We start from the raw sequence: 21,884 nt of genomic DNA, 5'->3' as shown, positions 1-21,884 counted from the left end.
TAGAAAAATCCATAGAACAGAAAGTTGATCAGTGGTGGCCCTACTGGGCCGGGGGAAGAAGGTAATGGGAGTGACCCCAATGGGCTAACGGGTATGGGGGTTCCTTTTCAGGGTGGTGAAAATGTTCTGGAATTAGATGGTGGTGATGGTTACACAACTTTGCAAATATGCTAAAAAACCATTGAATTAGGGATGCCTGGGTGGCTCAGCGTTTTGAGCATCTGCCTGTGGCCCAAGTCATGATCCCAGAGTCCTGGGTTCGAGTCCCACCTCAGGGTCCCTGCAGGGAGCCTGTTTCTCCCTCTGCCTGTGTCTCTGCCCACCCCCCCCCACTCTCTCTCTCTCATTCTGTCTCTCATGAATAAACAAAATCTTAAAAGAAAATACAGCATACAATTCAATGTTTTTTTTTTTTTTTTTTAAGATTTTATTTATTCATGAGAGACACACACACAGAGAAGCAGGCTCCCTGCAGGGACCCCAATGCGGGACTCGATTCCAGGACTCCAGGATCATGATGGGCCAAAGGCAGATGCTTAACCAACAGAGCCACCCAGGTGCCCCAAATTGTATGCTTTAAAAAGATGAATTCTGGGCACCTGGGTGGCTCCGTTGGTTAAGCATCTGCCTTTGGCTCATATCATGATCCCGGGGTCCTGGGATCGAGCCCCACAGTGAGGAATCTGCTTTTCCCTCCACCTCCACCTGCTACCCCCAGCTTGTACTCTCTTTCCCTCTCCCTGTCAAATAAATAAATAAAATCTTAAAGAAAAAAAGGATAAATTTTATGGTATGTGAATATCTCTGTTGTTTTAAGTAGGCTCCACGCTGGAGGGCAGCTCTAATTCAATAGTCTGAGATCAAGAGTCAGACGGGCTTAACCAACTGATCCACCCAGGCGCCCCAATATCTCTGTTTTTAACAACAAAGGAAAGCAGAACTCTCAGACAGAAGGCAGAAAGTAGAGATCAAGGAAGGAACATTTCCACATCTCTTTGGCTCCAGATTTCCCTGACATAAGCCAGGGTCGCAGAGGAGGGAGGTGAGCACCAGGAGTGCTGGCGGGGAGGTGGGTTCTGGGATTCAGGAGTGAGGGGATGGGGTCTGGGCAGGGGGAGAGGGATTTGGGTGCCTGGTGGTCTCTCTGACACAAAGCTGCAGGCTCAGAGATGCTCTCTGCCTCCAGACACATGCTCTCCGTTCTCAGGGTCCACTGCTCCCACTGTTCCCACTGCTCCCACTCCCCCCTCCCTCTTGTGACCTCTTTCTCTCCCTCTCATCACCCTGCTCCCAGTTGTTATTGAGCTGATTCTGAGGTCCACCCTGAATGACCTTTAGCCTGTTCCTGTCCCCAAGATGGGCAAACATTGCAAGCAGCAAACAGTAAACAGCCTACACTGACCTTGGAGCCAGAGCAGGGGTCAGAAACCTCTCCCAGGCCCACCCCACTGCGGGTCTGATTTAACCTCTCTCTTGATCTCTAGGACTCAGGTGGGGAGGAACCGCAGGGGTTGTCCTGGCTTAGTGAGATGAGAGAGAGCCGAGTTCAAATTCACCACCTGCTGGTTGAGGAGCCGTTAGCTAAGTGGCCTCACTTCCACCCCCAAGCCTCAGTTTTCTCATCTGTAAATGGGAATGATAAAGATGCCCCACTTCATAGTGCCAGAAAACACAAGCTTAATAAATAGCCTCTGACCTTGACCGAGCACCTCTGCGCTGTATCTGGCACTGGCAATTTACATAAATAGTCTCCTCTACTCTCCAGGGTAGGTAGTCCCTGACTCCCAGTCATCAATGAAGAAATAGGCCCAGAGAGGTTAAGCAATTTGCACCAGGTCACACAGTAGGGCAGATGTACAGTCAGGTTCTGAACCCCATCTCATGCCTGCCCACCATATATGGCAGGATTTTCTTTTCTTTCTTTCTTTTTTTATTTAAAAAAATATTTTATTTATTTATTCATGAGAGACACAGAGAGCAGAGACATAGGCAGAGGGAGAAGCAGGCTCCCTGTGGGGAACCCAATGCAGGACTCGATCCAGAGACCCTGGGATTACAACCTGAGCCAAAGGCAAGACACTCAACCACTGAGCCACCCAGGTGTCTCTTTTTTCTTTTCTCTTTTGGTCAAATACATAACATAAAATCTACCACATTAGCCATTTTAGGGGTGCACTTCAGTGACATTGGGTATATTCACAAATTGTGCAACCATCACCACCATCCATTTCCGGAACTTCTCGCCATCCAAAAGAGAAGCTCCAGGAGGTTTCATTTTACCAATTATTGCTAGCCTGGCCCTGCAGGGCACATTTGTTGTGCACCTACTGTGTGTGGGAGCCCACACTGGGGCCCCTGGAGTGAGCAGCATTCTGCTGGAAGCCTCTGGGTTAGCACCAAACCAGTAGCCGCCCCTTATCAATGGGAGATGCATTCCAAGACCCTCAGCGGATGGCTGAAACCACAGATTTGGATCTACCGTGTTTTCCTCTCCCTATATACCGATGATAAAGTTTAACTTATAAATTAGACACAGTAAGAGATTAACAACAATGACTAGGGGAGGGGTTGGGGGGAATGGGGTAGCTAGGTGACAGGCATTAAGGAGGGCACTTGATGTGTTGAGTATTGGGTGTTATACTGTATGTTGGAAAACTGAATTTAAATTAAAAAATAAAAGAGGGGGATGCCTGGGTGGCTCAGCAGTTGGGTGGCTGCCTTTGGCTCAGGTCGTGATCCTGGGATCCAGATCGAGTCCTGCATTGGGTTCTTACAAGGGGCCTGCTTCTCCCTCTGCCTGGATCTCTGTTTCTCTTCCTGTCTCTCTGTGTCTCTCATGAATAAATAAATAAATCAAGAAAGAAAGAAAGAAAGAAAGAAAGAAAGAAAGAAAGAAAGAAAGAAAGAAAGAGAAAGAAAGAAAGAAAGAGAAAGAAAGAAAGAGAAGAAGAAAGAAAGAAAGAAAGAAAGAAAGAAAGAAAGAAAGAAAGAAAGAAAGAAAGAAGGGAGGGAGGGAGGGAGGGAGGGAGGGAGGAAGGAAGGAAGGAAGGAAGGAAGGAAGAAGGAAGAAAAGGGGGCATCTGGGTGGCTCAGTGGTTGAGCATCTGCCTTTGGCTCAGGTGGTGATCCCAAGGTCCTTGGATGAGTCCCCCATCGGGCTCCCCACAGGGAGCCTGCTTCTCCCTCTGCCTGTCTTTGCCTCTCTCTCCGTGTCTCTCATAAATAAATAAAATCTTTTAAAAAAAGAAAAGAAAAAATATAATACTAATAAAAACAACGAATAATACTGAACTAGTACAATTATAATAATATCCTATAATAAAAGTTATGTGAGTGTGGTCTCCCTCTTTCCCTAAATATCTTTTTTTTTTTCTTTTAAGATTTTATTTGTTTGAGAGAGAGAGCAAGAGCACAAGCAAGGGCAGAAGCAGAAGCTGAAGGAGAGGGAGAAGCAGATTCCTCACCAAGCAGGGAGCCTTTGTGGGGCTTGATCCCAGGACCCTGGGATTAGGACCTGAGCCGAAGGCAGAGCCAAAGGCTTAACTGACTGAGCCACCGAGGCGCCCCTCTGCCCCTAAATATCTTGTTGAACTGTACTCACCCCTTTTTGTGTGCTGATGTGAAATGATAAAATGCCCCTGTGAGGGGAATGACATAGGCACTGTGACATAGTATTTAGTGATGACCAGCCTGCTGGCATATTGTCAGATTATCTGCTTCCAAGCCTTGGTTGACCTTGGGTAACTGAAACTTTGGATAAACAGGGGATACTAGGGGCGCCAGGGTGGCTCACTTGGTTAAGCGTCTGCCTTTGGCTCAGATAGTGATCTCGGGGCCCTGGGGTCTAGCCCCACGTTAGGGCTCCCTGCTCAGCAGGGAGTCTGTTTCTCCCTCTCCCTCTGTCCCTTCCCCAGCTCATGCCTGCAACCTCCCTCAAATAAATAAATAAATAAATAATTTTTAAAGGTGGGGGAACTACTGTATAAGTTGCTCAGGCTATGGCCAGCAAAGTGGGGTTGTCAGATTCACCACATAAAAATACAGGATCCTGATCGGGTTTGAATTTCAGATGAATAACAAACAATTTTTAGGATACTTCCCAAATAGTGCATGGTACGTACTTATACTAAAAGAAAAACTTGGGCAGCCTGGATGGCTCAGCGGTTTAGCACCACCTTTGGCCCAGAGCCTAGTCCTGGAGACTGGGGATCGAGTCCCACGTCGGGCTCTGTGCACAGAGCCTGCTTCTCCCTGAGTCTGTGCCTCTCTCTCATTCTGTGTCTCTCATGAACAAATAAATAAAACCTTTTAAAAAACCTTATTATTTGTCTGAATTCAAATGGGAATCCTGTATTTTATCTGGCAACCCTAGACTAAGGAATCCAGTCCATGGTCCGCTGACCAAGATGTGTGCTCTGGCTCTAGGCTGGGTCCTCCAGGAGAAAAAGGCTCATTTTCTTTCTGTCTAGTGTTGGGCCTGAGCCTGATAGTGACAACTTCCTACTAGGTGCACCTGGAATTTTCTCTCACGGAGCCTCACCCAGCTTTCACATGGGTGAAATCACATGGTGCATCACATTCTGGGAGGCAGGCACTTATGAGCATCCCCATCTTACAGAAGAGAACATTGAGGCCCAGGGAAGGAGTGGTAATTGCCCAGGTCACATGGTGAGAGGGTGTCTGGCCTGTAGTCCAGTGCCCAAGGGATCTTAGAAAGAAAATAACCAAAAGCATCCATAATTGGGGCACCTGGGTAGCTCAGTTGGTTAAGTATCTGCCTTCGGGTCAAGTCATGATCTCAGGGTCCTGGGATTGAGTCCTGTGTTGGGGTCTCTGCTTAGCAGGTAGCCTGCCTCTCCCTCCCTCTGCCTATGTATCTGCCTCTCTCTCTGTGTCTCTTGTGAATAAATAAATAAAAATTTAAAAAACACATATATTTAAAAAACAGAAACAGTCACGATCTGCGAGCACCACCGTTACCAGGGTGCTTGTTAAGATGTTTTCCTGTGTGGTTTCATTCCATTAAAGTCCTGCTTAAGTATGGATTGTAGGCCCATTTGTCAGAGAAGGCAACTGAGGTTAGAAAGAGGAGCCAGCAGGTGAAGTGGAGGCAGGATCTGAACACCTGTCATCGTAGGAGGGCCAGAGAGCTTCTGTCTTCTGTTGGGCCAGAGTGCCGGCAGGGTAGGAAGGAGGGAGGCCAGCAGGGGCGGGCAAGGTCTTTGCTTGTCACTGTTACCTGGGTCCCTCTCTCTGAAGTCCCTGCCAAGGGGCGTGGGGAGGCCGCCAGGGGAGGGCCCTGCTCTGAGCCATCTGCCCCCCTCCCCCAGCCAGGAGAGCTGAACGCGGAGGAAAGGAGGAAGGAAGGAGAGCCCCCAGAGATGCTGCCTCCTGGATTCAGGCCCCAGGCCCTGCCCTCCCTCTGCCTCTGCATTCTGGTCCTGGCCTGTGTTGTGGGTGAGGAGGAGTGGACGGGCGGGTGTGGGGCCCCTGCGGTGCTGTGGGCTGTGAGTGTGACCGTCTGTGTGGTGCGCAAGTTTGCACACATGCAGGTGTGGAGTTTGTGTGTTTTGTCGTACACCAATGTGTGCACGTTCCTGTGAGAACGTGTCAGCGGTGGCCCCGTGGGAGGCGGGTAACGTGGGAGTTGGCAAGAATGACAGTGGTCGTGTAGGTGTGTTGGTGTGTGGATTCATACAAGAATATGACGTCGTGGCAAACGTGTGTCTGTGAACATACACGTATATGTGTGTGTGCACTCATGTGTCTTTATGGGGGTTTCATGCAGAAAGATTTGGGGGCACTGCAGAAGATTTGAGTGTGTGGACACTGAGGGGGGCTGTACGTGCTGGGTTGTGAGCCTGTGTGAATTCTGCACGGGCATTTCAAGTTTTAACACTTACACGGTGCAGGGTGCCATCGCCAGTGCCTCAGGCGTGTTAACTCTGGGTTCTCACAGTATTCCTGGTGCAGGGCCTATCACCAACCCATTCTACAGAAGGGAAAACTGAGTATAGAAGAGGTTTGGTCACTGGGTAAGGCACACTGCAGGGCACACACGTGCTTCTGTACATGCATGAACACATATGTGCCTGTGTGAAGCCAAGGATCTGTGGGTGAGGCTCTGCCCAGGTGTGTGAGTGTGAGTGCTGGACAGGCAGGTGGGAACGAGGAGATGAAGTGGGATTGGAAGTGGTACCCCCAGCCCCTGGGAGGAATGACCAGCACAGCCCTGCTAACCTCCATCCCGAGGGGTACAAAGTCTTCCTGCACCCTCCCCCACCTGTGGAGGTGGTTCTGGGGGGAGTCACAGGAGAAGGGGGGGAGGCAGTGAGATCAGGTAGAGAAGGAGGCATCAGGAGGGAGGTGGGGGCAAGGAGGTGGGGTCACAAACTGAGGGGGGAAACTGAGGAGTGACAGGAGGGGCCGTGGGCACAGAAGGTTACAAGAAATTGACTGGTGATGGAAAGGGGGGACAAGTGGTCAAAGGGACATACGAGGTGAAGGCCAGCAGGGACGGTGTCAGGCGGTTGCCCTCGTACCCCGGGAGTGATGGCAATGGTGAGCATGGAGGGAAAGGGAGGAGGAAGGATTCTCAGGTCCCAGCCCACCCATGTTGCCCTCTGGTCCCACCTAGCACGGCAGCAAGCAGCGCCCACAGAATCCCCGAGCCCCCCACCGAGGCTGGTGAGTAGTCCTTGGAGCCTGGTGCCCAACAAGGTGAAGGAGGTGGTGACCAGGACCAGAGAGAAGTGGCAGTGGTTCTGGTCAGTGTGTGCAGCAGTGCTGGGGGGTGGACCCCTGGGTCTGAGGAGGAGGAGGAGCCTGGGGGCCTGGACCCCTGGGTCTGAGGGAGGAGGAACCTGGAGGCCTGGATCCCTGGGTCTGAGGGAAGAGGGGGCTGGGGACCTGGACCCCTGGGTCTGAGGGAGGAGGGGGCTGAGGGCCTGGACCCCTGGGTCAGAGGGAGGGGGGCAGGGCTTGAACTCTTGGGTTCTGAGTGGGATAAGGCTGGGTCTGAGAAGAGCAGAGGGTAAGAGTTGAGAGCAGTCACTCCCAAGTCGGAGGGTGGAGGGACTGATGAAAGGGGCAGAAGCCTTATGGATAGCTGGGGTCTCAACTCTTCTGTCCCCTCTTCTACAGGGGACCGGAGGCCTTCCAGGGCTTTGTGCAGACCTACTACGATGACCACTTGAAGGACCTGACTCTCCGTACCCGGGCCTGGCTCCGCAGCTCCAAAGACAGCCTTGTGAACCAGGCCCACAGCCTGTGCCCCCGGCTCTTCTGTGGGGACAGTGATTAGGATTAAAGTTTCTGCAGCCACCACAATAAAGAAATGCTTCTCTGTGTCCCTGTCCCAATCCCTTCCAATGTGGCCACCCCCAGCAGTTAATGAATTGAGGAAGCGACACCTGGCAAGGGAGGGACAATGGGGGACCCTGAGAGGAAGGAGTCAGGGGGATGACCCCCTGCCCCCTGGGACCCACCACTACGGGCTGGTGGCGGGAAGGAGACATCAGGCAACTGAGTTTGGGACGGGAAGGTGAAGGCGGGGGAGCAGGTGGGGTCAGCAGGTTCTCCCAATGACCCCTCACTCAGAGCTTGGCCTTTGCTACCCACGTGAGGGAAACCCCAGACCCCTTCCTGCTGGGTGCCCAGGACCCCCCACCTCTTCACAGTCCCTGCCCAGCCTGGCCCTCTCAGGAGCAAATTTTCAGAGTAGGGGCTCTCTGTGGCTTGACCTTGGGGACAGTCCCTGTCCTCTCTGCCCGCACCACCCCCTCAGCGGTCCTGTTGGCTAGGACTTTGGACTAGGGGACAAGGTGGGGGTGGTAGCTGTGGATGGGGAGGTGGATCTCAAGAGCTATAAAGCCTTTCTCTGCCCGTGTGGAGCTGGGGAGGACAGCCTGCCAGAGTCGGGTAAGAGAGGGTCCCCAGTGGAAACGGGGAAGGGGCAGCGGGGAGGGGGCAAAGATGATGAAGTCTGAAACTGTAAGAGTCCCTTTAGGTTCCTCCGCTGGAATGGGGGGAATTTAGAATCCTAGACTGTTTCCCCGTGCCGACGCCCCTTGGGGTGGGATCTCAGCCTCATCTCCAAATTACAGGTGACAGTAGGGCCTGAGGACCTCTGTCACAGGGTTGGGGTGAAGACAGACAGAATGAATGCAGAACAGAACTCGGAGCATCTGAAATGCACTCATCCCATGCTCTTCCCTCTGCGGGTTGTCCCTGAGTCTGTGGGGATGCATCCCTGTACAGACTGGGTCCTATTAGAAGTGTCACCCTCTGCCAAGGCTTTCCCAGGCTATGAGACACGCCCTCCCCCCGCCAGAGTACTTATTCCCCAGTGACACGCTGCAGATTTCCTCATGTAATATAGTTGATTGTATTTCTCTCTCACGTGGGCTCTGTAAGGGCAGGGCTGCTGCCTGCGTTCACAGCTGCGCCCAGAACTGGGATCGGTGCACAGTTCCATGCTCAAGAAATGCTTCTTGAGAGAATGAATGGATATTAGAACTAAGGTCTTTTTTTTTTTTTAATTTATTCATAAGAGACACAGAGAGAGAGGCAGAGACATAGGCAGAGGGAGAAGCAGGCTCCCTGAGGGAAGCCCAATGCAGAACTCGATCCCAGGACCCCGGGATCACGACCTGAGCCAAAGGCAGATGCTCAATCACTGAGCCACCCAGATGCCCCTAGAACTAAGTTCTTAAAATCCGGAGTAGAATCATAAAATGTTAGACAATGAGGCCCAAGCCAGTGCATCAGCAACTGGATCAGCAGGGAAGGAGGGGGGGAGAGGGAAGCCCAGCACCCTCCTCTTGAGTTTGGGGGGTAGTAGACAGGACAGGACAGGGTGGGGGCCGGGGGGAGCAGAGCAGGATAGATGTCACCAGTGACCCTGCCCTACAGCTTTCTCAGTGGTCCAGGTCTTCCGAAGCCATGGGTACCCGATACCTCCTGGTTCTGTTGCTTGTCCTCCTGGTATTGGGATTTGGTGAGTGTGGTCGGCCGGGGAGGAGGGTCTGTGAGGGGGATGAGATGAGCCCCCAGCATCTTCCCAGCCCAGTTCTTACCTGGCCCTACCCGTCCCCCTCCGTCCTTGCTTCATTGTCCCCTGCCACATGCTCCTCAGCTCTCCTAACGCATTCTACCCCTGCAGAGGTCCAGGGGGCCCATGAGTCCCAGCAAGATGAAACCACCAGCTCCGCCCTGCTCACCCAGATGCAGGAATCACTCTACAGTTACTGGGGCACAGCCAGATCGGCTGCCGAGGACCTGTACAAGAAGGCATACCCAACTACCATGGATGAGAAAATCAGGTATCAGGGCACCTGGGTGGCTCAATGGTTGAGCATCTGCCTTTGGCTCAGGTCATGATCCCGGGGTCCCGGGATTGAGTCCTGCACTGGGCTCCCCTCAGGAAGCCTGTTTCTCCCTCTGCCTATGTCTCTGCCTCTCTCTCTCTGTGTCTCTCATGAATAAACAAATAAAATCTTTAGAAAAAAAAAAAGAAAAAGAAAATCAGGTATCAACCCACTGCCACTGGGAATCAGGAGTCCCGGCCCCCCGGTCCTGTCTGAACCCTGGATTCTGAGATCCCAGCCCTGTCCTCCCTAGGGATCCAAGAGTTTGGGTTCCATCCACCTTTCCCCACAGGACACATGACTCTGGGCCCCCAGCCTGTTCCTCCCTCAGACTTGGGGTCCTCCCAGCCTCCCCCCGCTGCTCAGAGCTTCTGTCCTTTTTCTCCAGGGACATATACAGCAAAAGCACAGCAGCTGTGAGCACTTACGCAGGGATTTTCACTGACCAGCTACTTTCTATGCTGAAGGGAGACTCGTAACAGCTGAGCCCCGATCGTGGGGGAGGGGAGAGTCCAGACCCCACAACCCCTTGGCTCCTCTGACCAACCCCCCACTTCTCAGCACCTGTCAGCATCTTGCTCCCAGTGCTAGTCTGTCTTCTTATAAATAAATACATTTAAAAAGCCATTTCTTTTCTTTCATGTGGTTGTCTTTCTAAGATCTCAGGGAATGGAGCCGTCCATCCAACAGTGCTCATTGGATGCATGTAGCCGTAACTTGGTCAGTGGGAATAAAAGAGGCGAATAACAGTTGAGAATCATAACAACAAAATTAAAGATTGTCCTTCACCGAGGTTGGCCTTTCTCATATGTAAAATGACAAACCAGGAACACAGCTAGCTTCCAGTGGCCTCTGGCAGTATCCAGGCCCTGGATAGATACTTTGAACATGCATCACAGGGAGGTGTCCCATAGTCCTGTGATAGAGGGGACGCTGGTGCCCAGAGTCACTATGGAGTATAAAAAAAAATCAGTGTCCAGGTTTTCTGGGACCCAAGGGGATGGATCTGCAAAAGCTGTGCCCTGTGATAATGCCTATACACTTGTCCAACATGTATTTATTGAGACCCTACTAGGCCCAGGGGACACTGCAAGGGAAAGACAGAGAATTTTGTTTCTGTGCCCCCTCAAAAAGCTATTGATTGGGCCCTGGCCCAATTCCACACAGTTTTAGTGACTATGGCTTTGTGCTCTGTTTTGTTAGCTGTTCTCTCCTTATTAGCAATAGTAGTAACATCTTCTGAGCTCCCATTCAGGAATCGGGAGCTCTATTCTGTCTTGAGGTCACAAACAGAGGGGCTGGGGGAAGGGGGGGCGGTGAGGCTGAGGATGAGCAAGCTGACCAAGGGAGGAGATGACTTCAGGCAGCAATTTGTGCAATAACGAAAAGAAGAAGTGTAGAGTTGAAGGCCTGGGTACAGTCCCCTAGGCTGGGGGAGGGTCCCCTAGAAAACCTGGCTGGGCTGTCCACAGAGGATGCATCACAGAGCAGTGTGGTTAAGGCTTTTGTTGCTGGAAAGTGGGGGCCCACTCTCTTGGTCCCCAGGTCCACAACGGGCGATTAGTGGTTGGGAAATGGTATCTGGGCAGTGGGGAATTGCAGGCAAAAAGCACAGGATGAGGGGATCCCTGGGTGGCTCAGCGGTTTGGCGCCTGCCTTTGGCCCAGGGCGTGATCCTGGAGTCCCGGGATCGAGTCCCACATCAGGGTCCAGGCATGGAGCCTGCTTCTCCTTCCTCCTGTGTCTCTGCCTCTCTCTCTCTCTCTCAGTCTATCATAAATAAATAAATAAATAAATCTTAAAAAAAAAAAAAAGCACAGGATGAGCAAGTAAGAACAGAGGTGATGCAGTCAGAGAGAACAGTGCTGGGGTCCCTGGGTAGATGGCTGGGGACCTGGACTTCTGGGTCCTGAGGGAGCAGAGGGTGGTCTGGACCCCCAAGTCCTAGGGGTGGGGCTGTTGGCCCCTGAGGATGCAGGGCCTGTGTTTCTCCTAATCTGCCTGGCATTAACTTCCAGCCAGCCTTTCAGCGTTCTTGGGGCAGCTTTCCCAGGTCTTGAGGATGGGGAGCTGTGAGTCTAGTAGAAAACAGGGACCTTGGGGGAGGTTGTGGGAAATGCCCCCAAGTCTCCGGAGCCTGGGAAGAGCTGAGGCTGCCAAACCCAGGGGGTGATGAGGAGGGGGGACCCCAGAGGAACAATCCCTGCTCTGTCCACTTGTTTCCCACGGACTCAAGCCAAACCAAACCACTGCCCAGTTCTGCTTCCAACCAATCCTGGTGCCCTTCCCAGATTCCTCCTCCCTTTCTCAGGCCTCCACCCCAGTCCCACTGCCTCTAAGACCCCAGCATTCAGGGCCCTAGACTCCTCTTCCCCCAGAACTCAGGAGTCTGGGACCCCAGACTTCTTCTCCCTCAAACTCAGGAGTCTACACCTCAAGCCTTTTACCTCGGGACCCAAAAGTTTAGGGCTCCAGTCCTTTTCTCCCTTAGAGCCTGCAATCACAGCCTCTGGTTGGTGTTGGGCGTCCCCTAGTGGAGGGCAGAGAGGCTCTGGGCGGTGATTCAACTAGCAGCACAAATGGAAGAATTTATTTGGTCACTCAACAGATATGGGGGAGTGTTTTGCAGGAGTCCTAAGGTCATAGTCTAGCAGAGACTTTCATGCTCCAACAGATCAGAACTCTGCAGTTTATGGGAGAGGAGGGCACACCAGGGCATTTTACATCTAGTGTTGAAAGCAGAGATGGGGTTACAGTGAAGCTGGAGATTACGTTTTAAAGCCCCTCACCTGGGGCAGCCCCTGTGCCTCAGTGGTTTAGCGCCGCCTTCAGCCCAGGGCCTGATCCTGGGGACCCAGGATTGAGTCCCACGTCATGCTCCCTGCAAGGAACCGCCTCTGTCTCTGTGTCTCTCATGAATAAATAAGTAAAATCTTAAAAATAAATAAAGCCCCTCACCTGCCTGGGCTTTCTGCAGTCTTCTGTTTAAGCTTGAGTATGTAATTTCATACTTTTTAAAAAGAGGCCTGCAAATTTCTTTTTTTTTTTAAATTTATTTATGATAGTCACAGAGAGAGAGAGAAGCAGAGACATTGGCAGAGGGAGAAGCAGGCTCCATGCACCGGGAGCCCGATGTGGGATTCGATCTTGGGTCTCCAGGATCACGCCCTGAGCCAAAGGCAGGCGCCAAACCGCTGCGCCACCCAGGGATCCCGAGGCCTGCAAATTTCAATATGCCTCTTGTCTGGTGGACTTCAGTCATTATGTTCATTTTTTCCCCTAGACTTAAAAACTGGGCCTACAATTTCAAAAAAAAAATTTTTTTTTAAAGATCTTATTTATTTATTCATGAGAGACGAGAGACGAGAGAGAGGCAGAGACACAGAGGGGGAAGCAGGCTCCGTACATGGAGCCCAATGTGGGACTCGATCCTGGGTCTCCAGCATCACGCCCTGGGCTGAAGGCAGGGACCAAACCGCTGAGCCACCCGGGCTGCCCTCAAAATTTTGGGGGAGAGAGAGAGAGAGAGCATAAGTGTGTGTGTGTGTGTGTGCGCGGGGGGGGGGGGGGGGGCAAGGGAGAAGCAGGCTCCCCAACCAGGGCTCAATCCCAAATCCCTGGGATCATGACCTGAGCTGAAGGCAGAGGCAGATGTTTAACTCACTGAGCCACTCAGGCACTCCCTGGACATACAATTTCAGACTTGTTTTTCCTATTCTTATTTGTGAGTGAAGTGGACTGCGCAACACTTTCTCTAAGGTTCCTTCTTGCCCTGTGCTGGTCCTCAGAGGTGTCATCAACCTTCCGCATTCAGTTTCACGTTTCACTTAGCAACCATCCCCTGGGACAGTGCTGGAGGGCAGGGCAGTGAGCGTGACAGCCCTGGGCTTCCGTGCCCAGGGCAAAACATACCACACCCGCCCCTGACAGTGATGATATAAAGTGGGCCGGGGTGGAGTTGGGGAGCCCAGGGAACTGGGAAGCCCGGGAGGCGGTGCTTGCACAGCCCGGGGGCCCAGGAGGGTTTTCAGGAGGAGAGGATACTATTATTGAGCTGGGACCAAGAGGAGAGCGGAGGAAGTAGATAGTAAAACGAGAAACAATGAATCCCAAGGCAAAGCCTGCTCTCCCTTTTAGGTAATCTGCAAGGTCCGTAACAACAGTGCAAAGATACAGATCACTTCCGAGGAGTGAGGTGGGGGTGGGCGGGTAGGTGCTTCACATTGTGATCCATCTCACTCGGTCCTTCCAAAAAATCCGGCAGGGCACAAGCCGGAGGGAAATGCTTTGTTTATAAAAGAGGAACAAACTGAGGCCCCACGAGATAGGTCACTTGTCTGGGATCATTTAAAAGGTCAGTAGCACAACCAGGTTGAAACCCCGGTCACACCTCCACTCAACTCACAGAGGAAGCTTCACGGCCGCCGACAGGCTTCTTTTCTGATCCTCCATCCCACCCTCCCCAGGCCAGGGGTCTCTCCACACGCGTCCGGGCTCGGGACTGCACAAAGATAGCTAAGAGAAAGTATGAGCGCTCAGAGCCCCCGAAGCCGAGTCCAGGCGTGCGACATTTGCGAGGAAGGAAAGACCACTCCGGAACGCGCGTGCGGGCTACGCGACGCGGTCTGAAGGCTTGAGGAGGGGCTGGCGGGGTCCATTTCGAACGAGTGGCGGCTGCGAGAACCGAACGCTCAGAAAAATTCCAAGGGGACTTGGAGGAAAGGGTTGCTCTAGAAGAGGCGTCTGAAGGCGAGGGCCCCGGCCGGAAGCCCACCCCCGAGTCTCGGTACCGCGGCCGGGGAGGTTCCTGTTACGCAGCAGGGGCGCGCTTCGAGCTGAACGTCCGGCGTTACGGCGGCCGGGGAAGCTCAAGAAACACGAAATGGGAAAGGACTCGAAGAATCGGCGAAGCCGCCAGGATGGCCTACGAGGCTCACATAAATGGCAGAGACGGGTTTGCTCGAGAAAGCCAAAGGAATGGAGCCTGTGGGAAACTCATACGCTGACGACAAACTCTGGGAGCTCAAAACACGGAGAAGGTCTCTTAGGTGAACACAAGCGCGCAGCAGAGACGAGGCGGAGCATGGTGGCCCGACGGGTTCTTTCATAGCCGGAAGCGACTCTTCCCGAGAGGCGTGGCTTAAGCTCTCTGGCCGGATACGGTAGCTGGCGAGTCCGGCGCAATGTGAAATCTCGCGCGAACGCACTGGCGCCGTCGGGGACGGGGCGGGGCTGGCGGCGGGGGCGGGGACCCGGAGCGGGAAGATGGCGGCGGCGCAGGAGGCGGACGGGGCCGGCAGCGCCGTGGTTGCGGCCGGGGGAGGCGGCTCCGGTCAGGTACGGAGGCCGAGAGGGGCCTGAGGGGTTCTTCCCCACCCGGGGGGCCTCCCACGGGGCGTGTCCTGCCCCTTTTCGCGGAAACCCGTGCACTGGGGGCTCCTTACCCAGAGGGACCTTGAGTACCGGGCCCAGGCGGGGCCGGGCAGTCCTGGAGGCCGGACAGTGCGGGGAGCGGGGGCCCTGTTGCACGCCGGGTCCCCTGCACGCTCGCGCTGGGCGGTCACCAGGCTCTGCTCGAGCTGGGAGACAGTGGCGCGGAGGGGCGCAGACTTAACACCCAAGCGCCCTGCTTCTCGACTCTGCGATTCCAGGCTCCGAGACCGTTCCTAAAGTGGACTGGCGTTTAGGGTCTCCCTTGCAGTGCCCGGGATGCGGGCAACAGTGGATTCACTGGGAGTTTTTTAGCTCTGGGGAAGTCATGTAATCATCGTGGGTGAGGGTCCAGGCTGTGGAGGTCGACAGACCCACTTTACAGACGGGAATCCCAGGAAGAATGAGCCTGAAGCGCTTGCAGAAGGTCACCCAGGTTCGGTTTGGGATCTATTCCATGTAGAAGTTCCCAGACATTGCCGAGCCAGGGTGGTCAGAACTGCGGTGGGTGTGCTTTCAGCACAAACTAATCCATCGGGGGATTTGGTCGAGGTGCCAGTGACTTCTGATGCACTGCTGCCTCAACTAAACCAAAGCTGCAGAACATAATAGTTGAGGCATCCATCCTTCAGGCTTTTAGGGAATGGATGGAGTGACAGCGAGGTGCTGTCGACCCACCCACTGGGATGTCACTGACATGTGGGAGGCAGCACAGGGGAGAAGAGTGCAGGTTGAGACGGAAGGATGAAGCTGACTTTCTCTGTGACCTTGGGCAAGTTCCTTGTCTTGTTTGGGCTTTCATTTCTCCAGTGGTAGGTGGAGGGGTTCCACAGGATGGCCAGCCACGTGATGGGTCACAAAGATGGTTCCAGCCATGTCCCTGCCATCAGTGGAGTGGAAGAGAAGATTGACACGTAGAGAATTATAACCTTCAGTGACTAGGGTGGTGACATAAGTCTGTGTCAGCGACTGAGGGTGCCCAGAGGAGGGGCAAATAATATCACCTGGGGAGGACACCAGGATTTGATCTGTGTGATAGAGCCCAGCATGCCTGGTTCAGCATCTGTAACCAGGGCCTGGCCTGGGGGCAGCATCAGGAGATACTTGTTGATTTAGCTCTAGAGTGAAGACTCAGTCCTTGCCATCAGGTGTTTCCCAGTCTTGTGGAAGGAAGGTCTTTTCTTTCCTGAGTTTCTGTCGATTACTGGGTTGGGGGGATGGATCAGAGAGACTAGGGTTCAGGTTGCCCCGATTGCCAGGCTTCCAGGACCCCCGATTTTCTCTAGTCCCATCTCTGCTTAAAATCTTTCAAGATTTACTCCTTTGCCTTAAGGGTAAAGTACAAATTCTTTAGTAGATCAAGACCTTAAGTGATCTGAATTTTCTTGCGACTAGACAAAGATTTCTCAGCCTCAGCATTATTGACATTTTGGATTGGTTAAGTCTTGGTCGTGGAGGTCTGTTCCATGCATTGTAGGATGTTTAGCAGCACCCCTGGCCTCTACATACTAGATGTCAGTAGCACACATACTCCTTTACAGTTGTGGCAATGAAAAATGTCCCAAACGTTGCTAAGTGTCCCCTGGGGTGGGAGGAGAGCAAAATCACCCCTGCTTGAGAACCGCTGGATGAGAGGAGTGTCCAGCACTGTGAAGCTCCTTTATTTCCAGCAGTGTGCCTTGCTCTTTCCTCACTGCCTTTGCACACACTCCTCCCTTCTGTACCTGGTTGATCCTTACTAGCTCTGTACATCTCAGATGTTCCCTCCCCTAGGAAGCCCTCTCTGACCGTCTCAGACTAGGTCAGGGTTCCTATGGCCTCCTGGGCTCTCTTGTCCCAGCCATGGCCACTCTGGGTTCTATTGTCTGCCTGTCTCTTCCCCTGCACTGGGAGCCCTTGGAGGGCAGAACCAGGACTGTCTTGATCAACACTGTCCCCTACACTGCCCAGCTTGGGACCAGGCACAGAGCAGGTGCCCAGTGTTTGTGGAATGAACAGATTTTGAGGCAGAGGCTGGTCTGGGATGGAATTCCCACAGTGGATCAAGGCAGTCAGTGAGGATACCCTGGAAAGCCAATCTTCACACTCCCAGCCCAGCCTCATAGTCTCAGCTGTTTCTGGGCCCCTCAGCCAGTGGTTCTGTAGATTGTGTATGAGATTGGACATGTGGGTTCCAGAGGAAGAACTGTGTCTTAGTCACTACAATATCCATAGCCACCATACCCGCCATTCCCCCGCCACCAACCCAGGCCTGTGGGGGCCTAGCACAGAGTGGGTGGACCCTCAGCAGTCTCATGCTCCTACCATCCTGCTTCTCCAGCCAGGGGCTCAGACACAGGGCCTACAACCCTGCCCTTCATTCCTTCAGCTGATGTATACTGAGTCCCCACTCCATGTGAGGCCCCAGGCTAATGCTGGGGGCTACGGCTGTGAACAGAACAGAGTCCCTGCACTCTTGGAGCTCATGTTCTATTTAAGTGCTGGTGGGTGAGGATAGAAGAATGGACAGGACAACCGTTAATAAGATAAATATATGTAGCAGGTCAGATAGTGATAAGTGCCATGGACAGTAAAGTCTGGGAAGGGGATCGGAAGTGAGAGGTGGGTAAGAGGGTTAAAGTTTAAACAAGGGTAGTCTGGGAAGGCCTCTCTGAGGAGGTGACTTTTATTTGTTTTTTTTAAGATTTTGTTTACTTATCTGACAGAGAAAGCACAAGTAGGGGGAGCAGCAGGCAGAGGGAGAGGGTAAAGCAGGCTCCCTGTGGAGCAGGGAGCCTGATGCGGGACTCAGTCCCAAGACCCTGGGATGATGACCTGAGATGAAGGCAGACACTTAACCAACTGAGCCACCAAGACACTCCGACTTTTTTTTTTTTTAAAGATTGATTGATTGATTGATTGATTAGAGGGAGCTAGAGTGGGGTGAGGCAGAGAGAGGAAGAGAAAAACTAGCACACCCTGTACTCAGCACAGAGCCTGATGTGGGGCTCAATCCCACAACCTTGAGATTATAATCTGAGCCAAAACCAAGAGTCAGTCACTTAACCGATGCACCACCCAGGGGCCCCTGAGGAGGTGACATTTGAATGAAGACTTGAAGGAGATGAGGGAGGGAGGCATGCAGGTTTAAGGTGGTGGGGCAGGGAAGCCTCTCAGATAAAGGGAATGGCAAGTGCAAAGGCCCTGAGGCAACAGGTGCCCAACAATATGAAGGAACAGTGAGGGGGCCTTGTGGCTGAACCAAGTGAATGAGGGGAGAGGGGTGAGGGTAGAGAGGCAGGGGTCGGGGGATCAGATCAGGCCCAGACTTGGAAGCCAACATGAAGATTTCGCCTTTATTCCAAGGGAAGTGGGAGCCATGGGAGAGTTACCTTTCTTTTGACGTATGATAGATAATACAACATTCACTGTCGTCAGTATGGACTTCAGGGACTTTTCGTGCATTTGCAAAGTACAGCTATCACCACCATCTGGTCACCATTCCCTTAGAACATTCCAGTTCCCTTTTGCAGCCCCTTTGCCCCCAGCAAGGCTCCTTATTACTGAGTGGCATTCTACTGTGTAGATATACCACATTCATTCATCCAGGGGCATTTGGGTTGTTTCTGGCTATTACAAATAATGCCCCTGTGAACATTTGCTCATTAGCTTTCGTGTGTCCATATGTTCTTTTTCTTGGGTAGAGAACTAGGAGTGGGGCTGCTGGTTTGTATGGCAGGTGCACATTTTTCACTTTTTATTTTTATTTATTTTATTTAAAAATTTTTTTAAAAGATTTTTTTATTTATTTGAGAGAGAAACAGTGCAAGTGAGGGGAGGGGCAGAAAGAGAGAGAGAGAGAGACAAGCAGACCCCCCACTGAGCAGGGAGCCTGACGTGGGGCTCCATCCTAGAAACCCTGAGATCATGACCTCAGCCAAAAGCAGGCACTCAACAACTGAATCACTCCAGAAGCCCCAAACATTTCACTTTTTAATTCCCTGCTGTGTTTTTCAAAGCCGTGGTTCCATTTCCCCATCATTTGTATACAACCGGTCAAGCTTCTGCACACCCTCGCCAACACTTGTGTTTATCCATCATTTTGATTGTGGCCAGCTTAGTGAAGTGGCTTCGCACTGCAGTTTCCATTAACGTTTCTGTGGGAGGGTTTCCATCCAGATTGTCCACCAGTGCAGGTTGGAGAACGGACCCAGGGGTCAATCAGACATGGGTGCAAATCTCGGCCTGGCCTCAGCTTCTGTTTTTTGACTCAGAATCAGCTCAGAGCTGCTGGAAACCCTCACTTGGCCCCCAGTGCTCCCGGGAGCAAAGCCAGCCCTGAATAAGGGGGCCCTGTGCCTGTCTCCGACCTTGCCTGCCAACCCTTTCCCTGAACCTGTCCCGCCCCCGGCGTGCCCTTCACCCAAATGTCAAAAATACCTCCTCAGGCAGGACTCTGACTGCCTAATCCAGAGTGGCTCCCTGTCCCCAACCCAGTAGCCATCATTGGCCCCTGCTTCTTTCCTCCAGAGCCACTTTTCCCACTTACCAGTTTGAATGATCCCATTGACTGTTCCATCGGTGTGTTTCCTTCTAGACCCTGAGCTCCAGGAAGGCAGGGCCCAGAGCTGTCTGGCCACTGCCTAGCACAGGCCCCGGTGTACAGTAGGTACTCAGGAAGTATGTATTTTTCAACACACAAAGGAAATATTTTCTGTCTATAACATACTGGTATTTTCACAACTTGGCCTCTGGGCCAGAGAGAAGAAGTGACGTGTCTAAGATCTCACAGCCAGGAACTGCAGAACACCAGAACCCCACCTTCTTTTTGAACCCCCCCCTTTTACCATGGTGGCATCTTGTACAGTGGAGGATACAGGGACAAGCTCTTGCTGGTGAAGGGGACAGGAGATGACAAATGCCAGAGAGGGGTGGGCTTGGGGCTGTGGCTGGGGCAGGGCCTGGGCTCTGGAGGGGAGTGAGTTTGGGGGCCCTGGGTGCTGGGGGCAAGCCCTTCAGGGAGCACATGTTGATTTCACAGGTGTTTCCTGAGCCCCTGCTCTGTGCTGGGCAGTGCTTCTGCCCAATGGTGACCATGAAGTCCTGGTCCTGCCTCTTGAAGGCTGAGTGGTGAGGGGACAGAACTGGGAGGAGGAAGAGGAGAGGATCCAGGAACCAGCAGGTGCAAGGAGAGGGTGGGAAGAACTTCCCCATCTCAGGCCCTTCCTGACATCATGAGCTGCCCTGCTGCTGAGCTTCTGTTTCTGAGTGAAGATTCTTCTGGGAAGCCCTGCCTGACCTCCCTGACCTGCCCACCCCCCTGAGTCACCCAGATGAGTAGGTTAGCCCCACCGAGCCTCCACTTGCCCGGCTGCTGAATGGAATTGTTCATAGTTAGGGCCTCACATGGCAGTGTGTGCTGCGTTCCTCTGTTGTGGCTCACGCTCTGGCTGTGTTTTTCTGTGTCTGTCTCCTGCTGGATTAGGAGCCCCTGGAGGGACAGGCCCTGCACAGGGCTGGCCACAGAGGAGGCCTTAGGAGCTGTATGCCCAGGGAAGGACCTTTCAGACCAACCCAAGCCTTACAGAATCTGGTACTGGTCACCCTTGTGCATTGTCCTTAGGAGCCACCTTGCATCCTGGGCCCTGGCTTCAGGGAGCAATGTGGACAGTGTTCACCATCATACTGTCTCTCTCCTTCCTTTCTGTACTTCCTGCTTCTCTTACTGCCTCCTCTGCATTGTCCCCTTATTATATTGTAGGCCTCAGTGCCAGTGGTTCCTTCCTCCAGGGAGCCCTTTCTGACCTCCAGGCTGGACCAGATGCCCCCTATGGAATCATACATCCCCGCCCTGTCCATTCTGGATCATCCCTGTCTGGGAACTGTTTGGCTCCCCCACTGGACTGTGATCCCAAGGGGGGTAGCACAGGGCTGTCTTGGTCACCTCTGTGTCACTAGGACAGAGTAGGTTTTGGGGGAGTGTTTTTCACTTGAAGGAATAAGGTCCACCACCCTTCCTGGGTGATTTTATTCATCTGTTCTCCAAATATTGGACAGGGCTTTATCCTTAGCCCTGTGCTGGGCCTTGGCATGAGTGGTGCCTAAGACAGCCCCACCTCAGGTGGCACCCTCCCTCCTTACTATATAGTCTCTTTTTCCTGCAGGTGACCAGCAATGGCAGCATTGGGAGGGACCCGCCGGCGGAGACCCAGCCCCAGAACCCACCACCCCAGCCAGCACCCAACGCCTGGCAGGTCATCAAAGGCGTGCTGTTCAGGTGAGCAGATAATGGTGGGTTTTGTTCACTGAAAAAAATTCAAGTAAGGAAACCATAAAGAAGAAAAAGTCATTGGGGATGACCATCACCCTATTGGTAGAGATCTTTTTTCAATACAACAGAGTTTTTTTGTTGTTGTTGTGGTGGTGGTAAAATATACGGTTGTAGGTTTTTTGTTTTGTGTGTTAAGATTTTATTTTTTTAGGCTTCTGGGTAGCTCAGTCGGTTGAGCATCTACCTTCAGCTCAGGTTGTGATCCTGGGGTCCTGGCATTGAGCCCCACTTGAATTTTGAATTCCCTGCTCTGTGGGGAGCTTGCATCTCTCTCTGCCTGCAGCTCCCCTTGTTTGTACATGCATGCGTGTTCCTTCCCCCTTTTTCTGTCTCTATCAAATTAAAAAAAATTTTTTTTCTTTCTTTTTTTTTTAAAGCACTTCTTTTTTCTTTTTTTTTTAATTTTAAAGATTTTATTTATTTATTCATGAGAGACACAGAGAGAGAGAGAGGCAGAGACACAGGCAGAGGGAGAAGCAGGCTCCATGCAGGGAGCCCGATGTGGGACTCGATCCCGGGACTCCAGGATCATGCCCTGGGCTGAAGGCGGTGCTAAACCTTTGAGCCACCAGAGCTGCCCAAGAAAAAAAAAAATTCTTAAAAAAAATAAATAAATAAAAGGAATCCCATGCTTTACCAACTCAGCCAGCCAAGTGCCCCTAAAATGTACATTATTAAATTGCTAGGGATGCTGTAACAAGTAGCTTAGACTGGGGGGCTTAAGCAACCAGAAATTTATTTTCTTACAGTTCTGGAGTCTACAAGTGAGATCCAGG

General features: G+C 52.4%; 3 protein-coding genes across 5 annotated transcripts in view; all 3 read left to right on the top strand.

Annotated features, from left to right (window-relative positions):
* Window positions 1-948: 948 nt before the first annotated feature.
* Window positions 949-7,349, top strand: APOC4 (apolipoprotein C4). Its single transcript, XM_035712493.2, has 4 exons — window positions 949-1,042; window positions 5,331-5,457; window positions 6,638-6,767; window positions 7,144-7,349. Exons 2-4 carry the CDS (start codon window positions 5,382-5,384, stop codon window positions 7,301-7,303), a joined length of 366 nt encoding a protein of 121 aa, XP_035568386.2. The 5' UTR covers window positions 949-1,042; window positions 5,331-5,381; the 3' UTR covers window positions 7,304-7,349.
* A 431-nt stretch (window positions 7,350-7,780) lies between these two features.
* APOC2 (apolipoprotein C2) lies at window positions 7,781-9,995 on the top strand. Of its 2 annotated transcripts, none has more exons than XM_025424698.3 (4): window positions 7,781-7,920; window positions 8,914-8,998; window positions 9,164-9,323; window positions 9,757-9,995. In XM_025424698.3, the coding sequence occupies exons 1-4, from the start codon at window positions 7,843-7,845 to the stop codon at window positions 9,845-9,847; spliced, it is 414 nt and encodes a 137-aa protein (XP_025280483.3). In that variant the 5' UTR covers window positions 7,781-7,842; the 3' UTR covers window positions 9,848-9,995. The 2 variants fall into 2 exon arrangements, with proteins under 2 accessions (XP_025280483.3, XP_035568385.1); XM_035712492.2 differs by lacking the exon at window positions 7,781-7,920 and adding an exon at window positions 8,398-8,522.
* A 4,579-nt stretch (window positions 9,996-14,574) lies between these two features.
* The window catches only part of CLPTM1 (CLPTM1 regulator of GABA type A receptor forward trafficking), a 29,066-nt gene continuing 21,756 nt past the window's right edge, over window positions 14,575-21,884 (top strand). Inside the window, exons 1-2 of one of the 2 annotated variants that reach the window (XM_025424696.3) lie at window positions 14,575-14,705; window positions 20,942-21,054. In XM_025424696.3, coding sequence (XP_025280481.1) covers window positions 14,634-14,705; window positions 20,942-21,054 — 185 coding nt within the window. In that variant the 5' untranslated portion in view covers window positions 14,575-14,633. Of the gene's footprint in view, window positions 14,706-20,307; window positions 20,371-20,941; window positions 21,055-21,884 lie in introns of those variants that run through there. The other variant, XM_049109299.1, reaches the window with a different exon arrangement.

Source organism: Canis lupus, chromosome 1, assembly GCF_003254725.2.
Source record: "Canis lupus dingo isolate Sandy chromosome 1, ASM325472v2, whole genome shotgun sequence".
NCBI classification, from domain to species: Eukaryota; Metazoa; Chordata; class Mammalia; order Carnivora; family Canidae; genus Canis; species Canis lupus.
The sequence above is the reverse complement of the archived record's forward strand: the minus strand, read 5'-3'. Positions and strand labels throughout refer to the sequence as shown.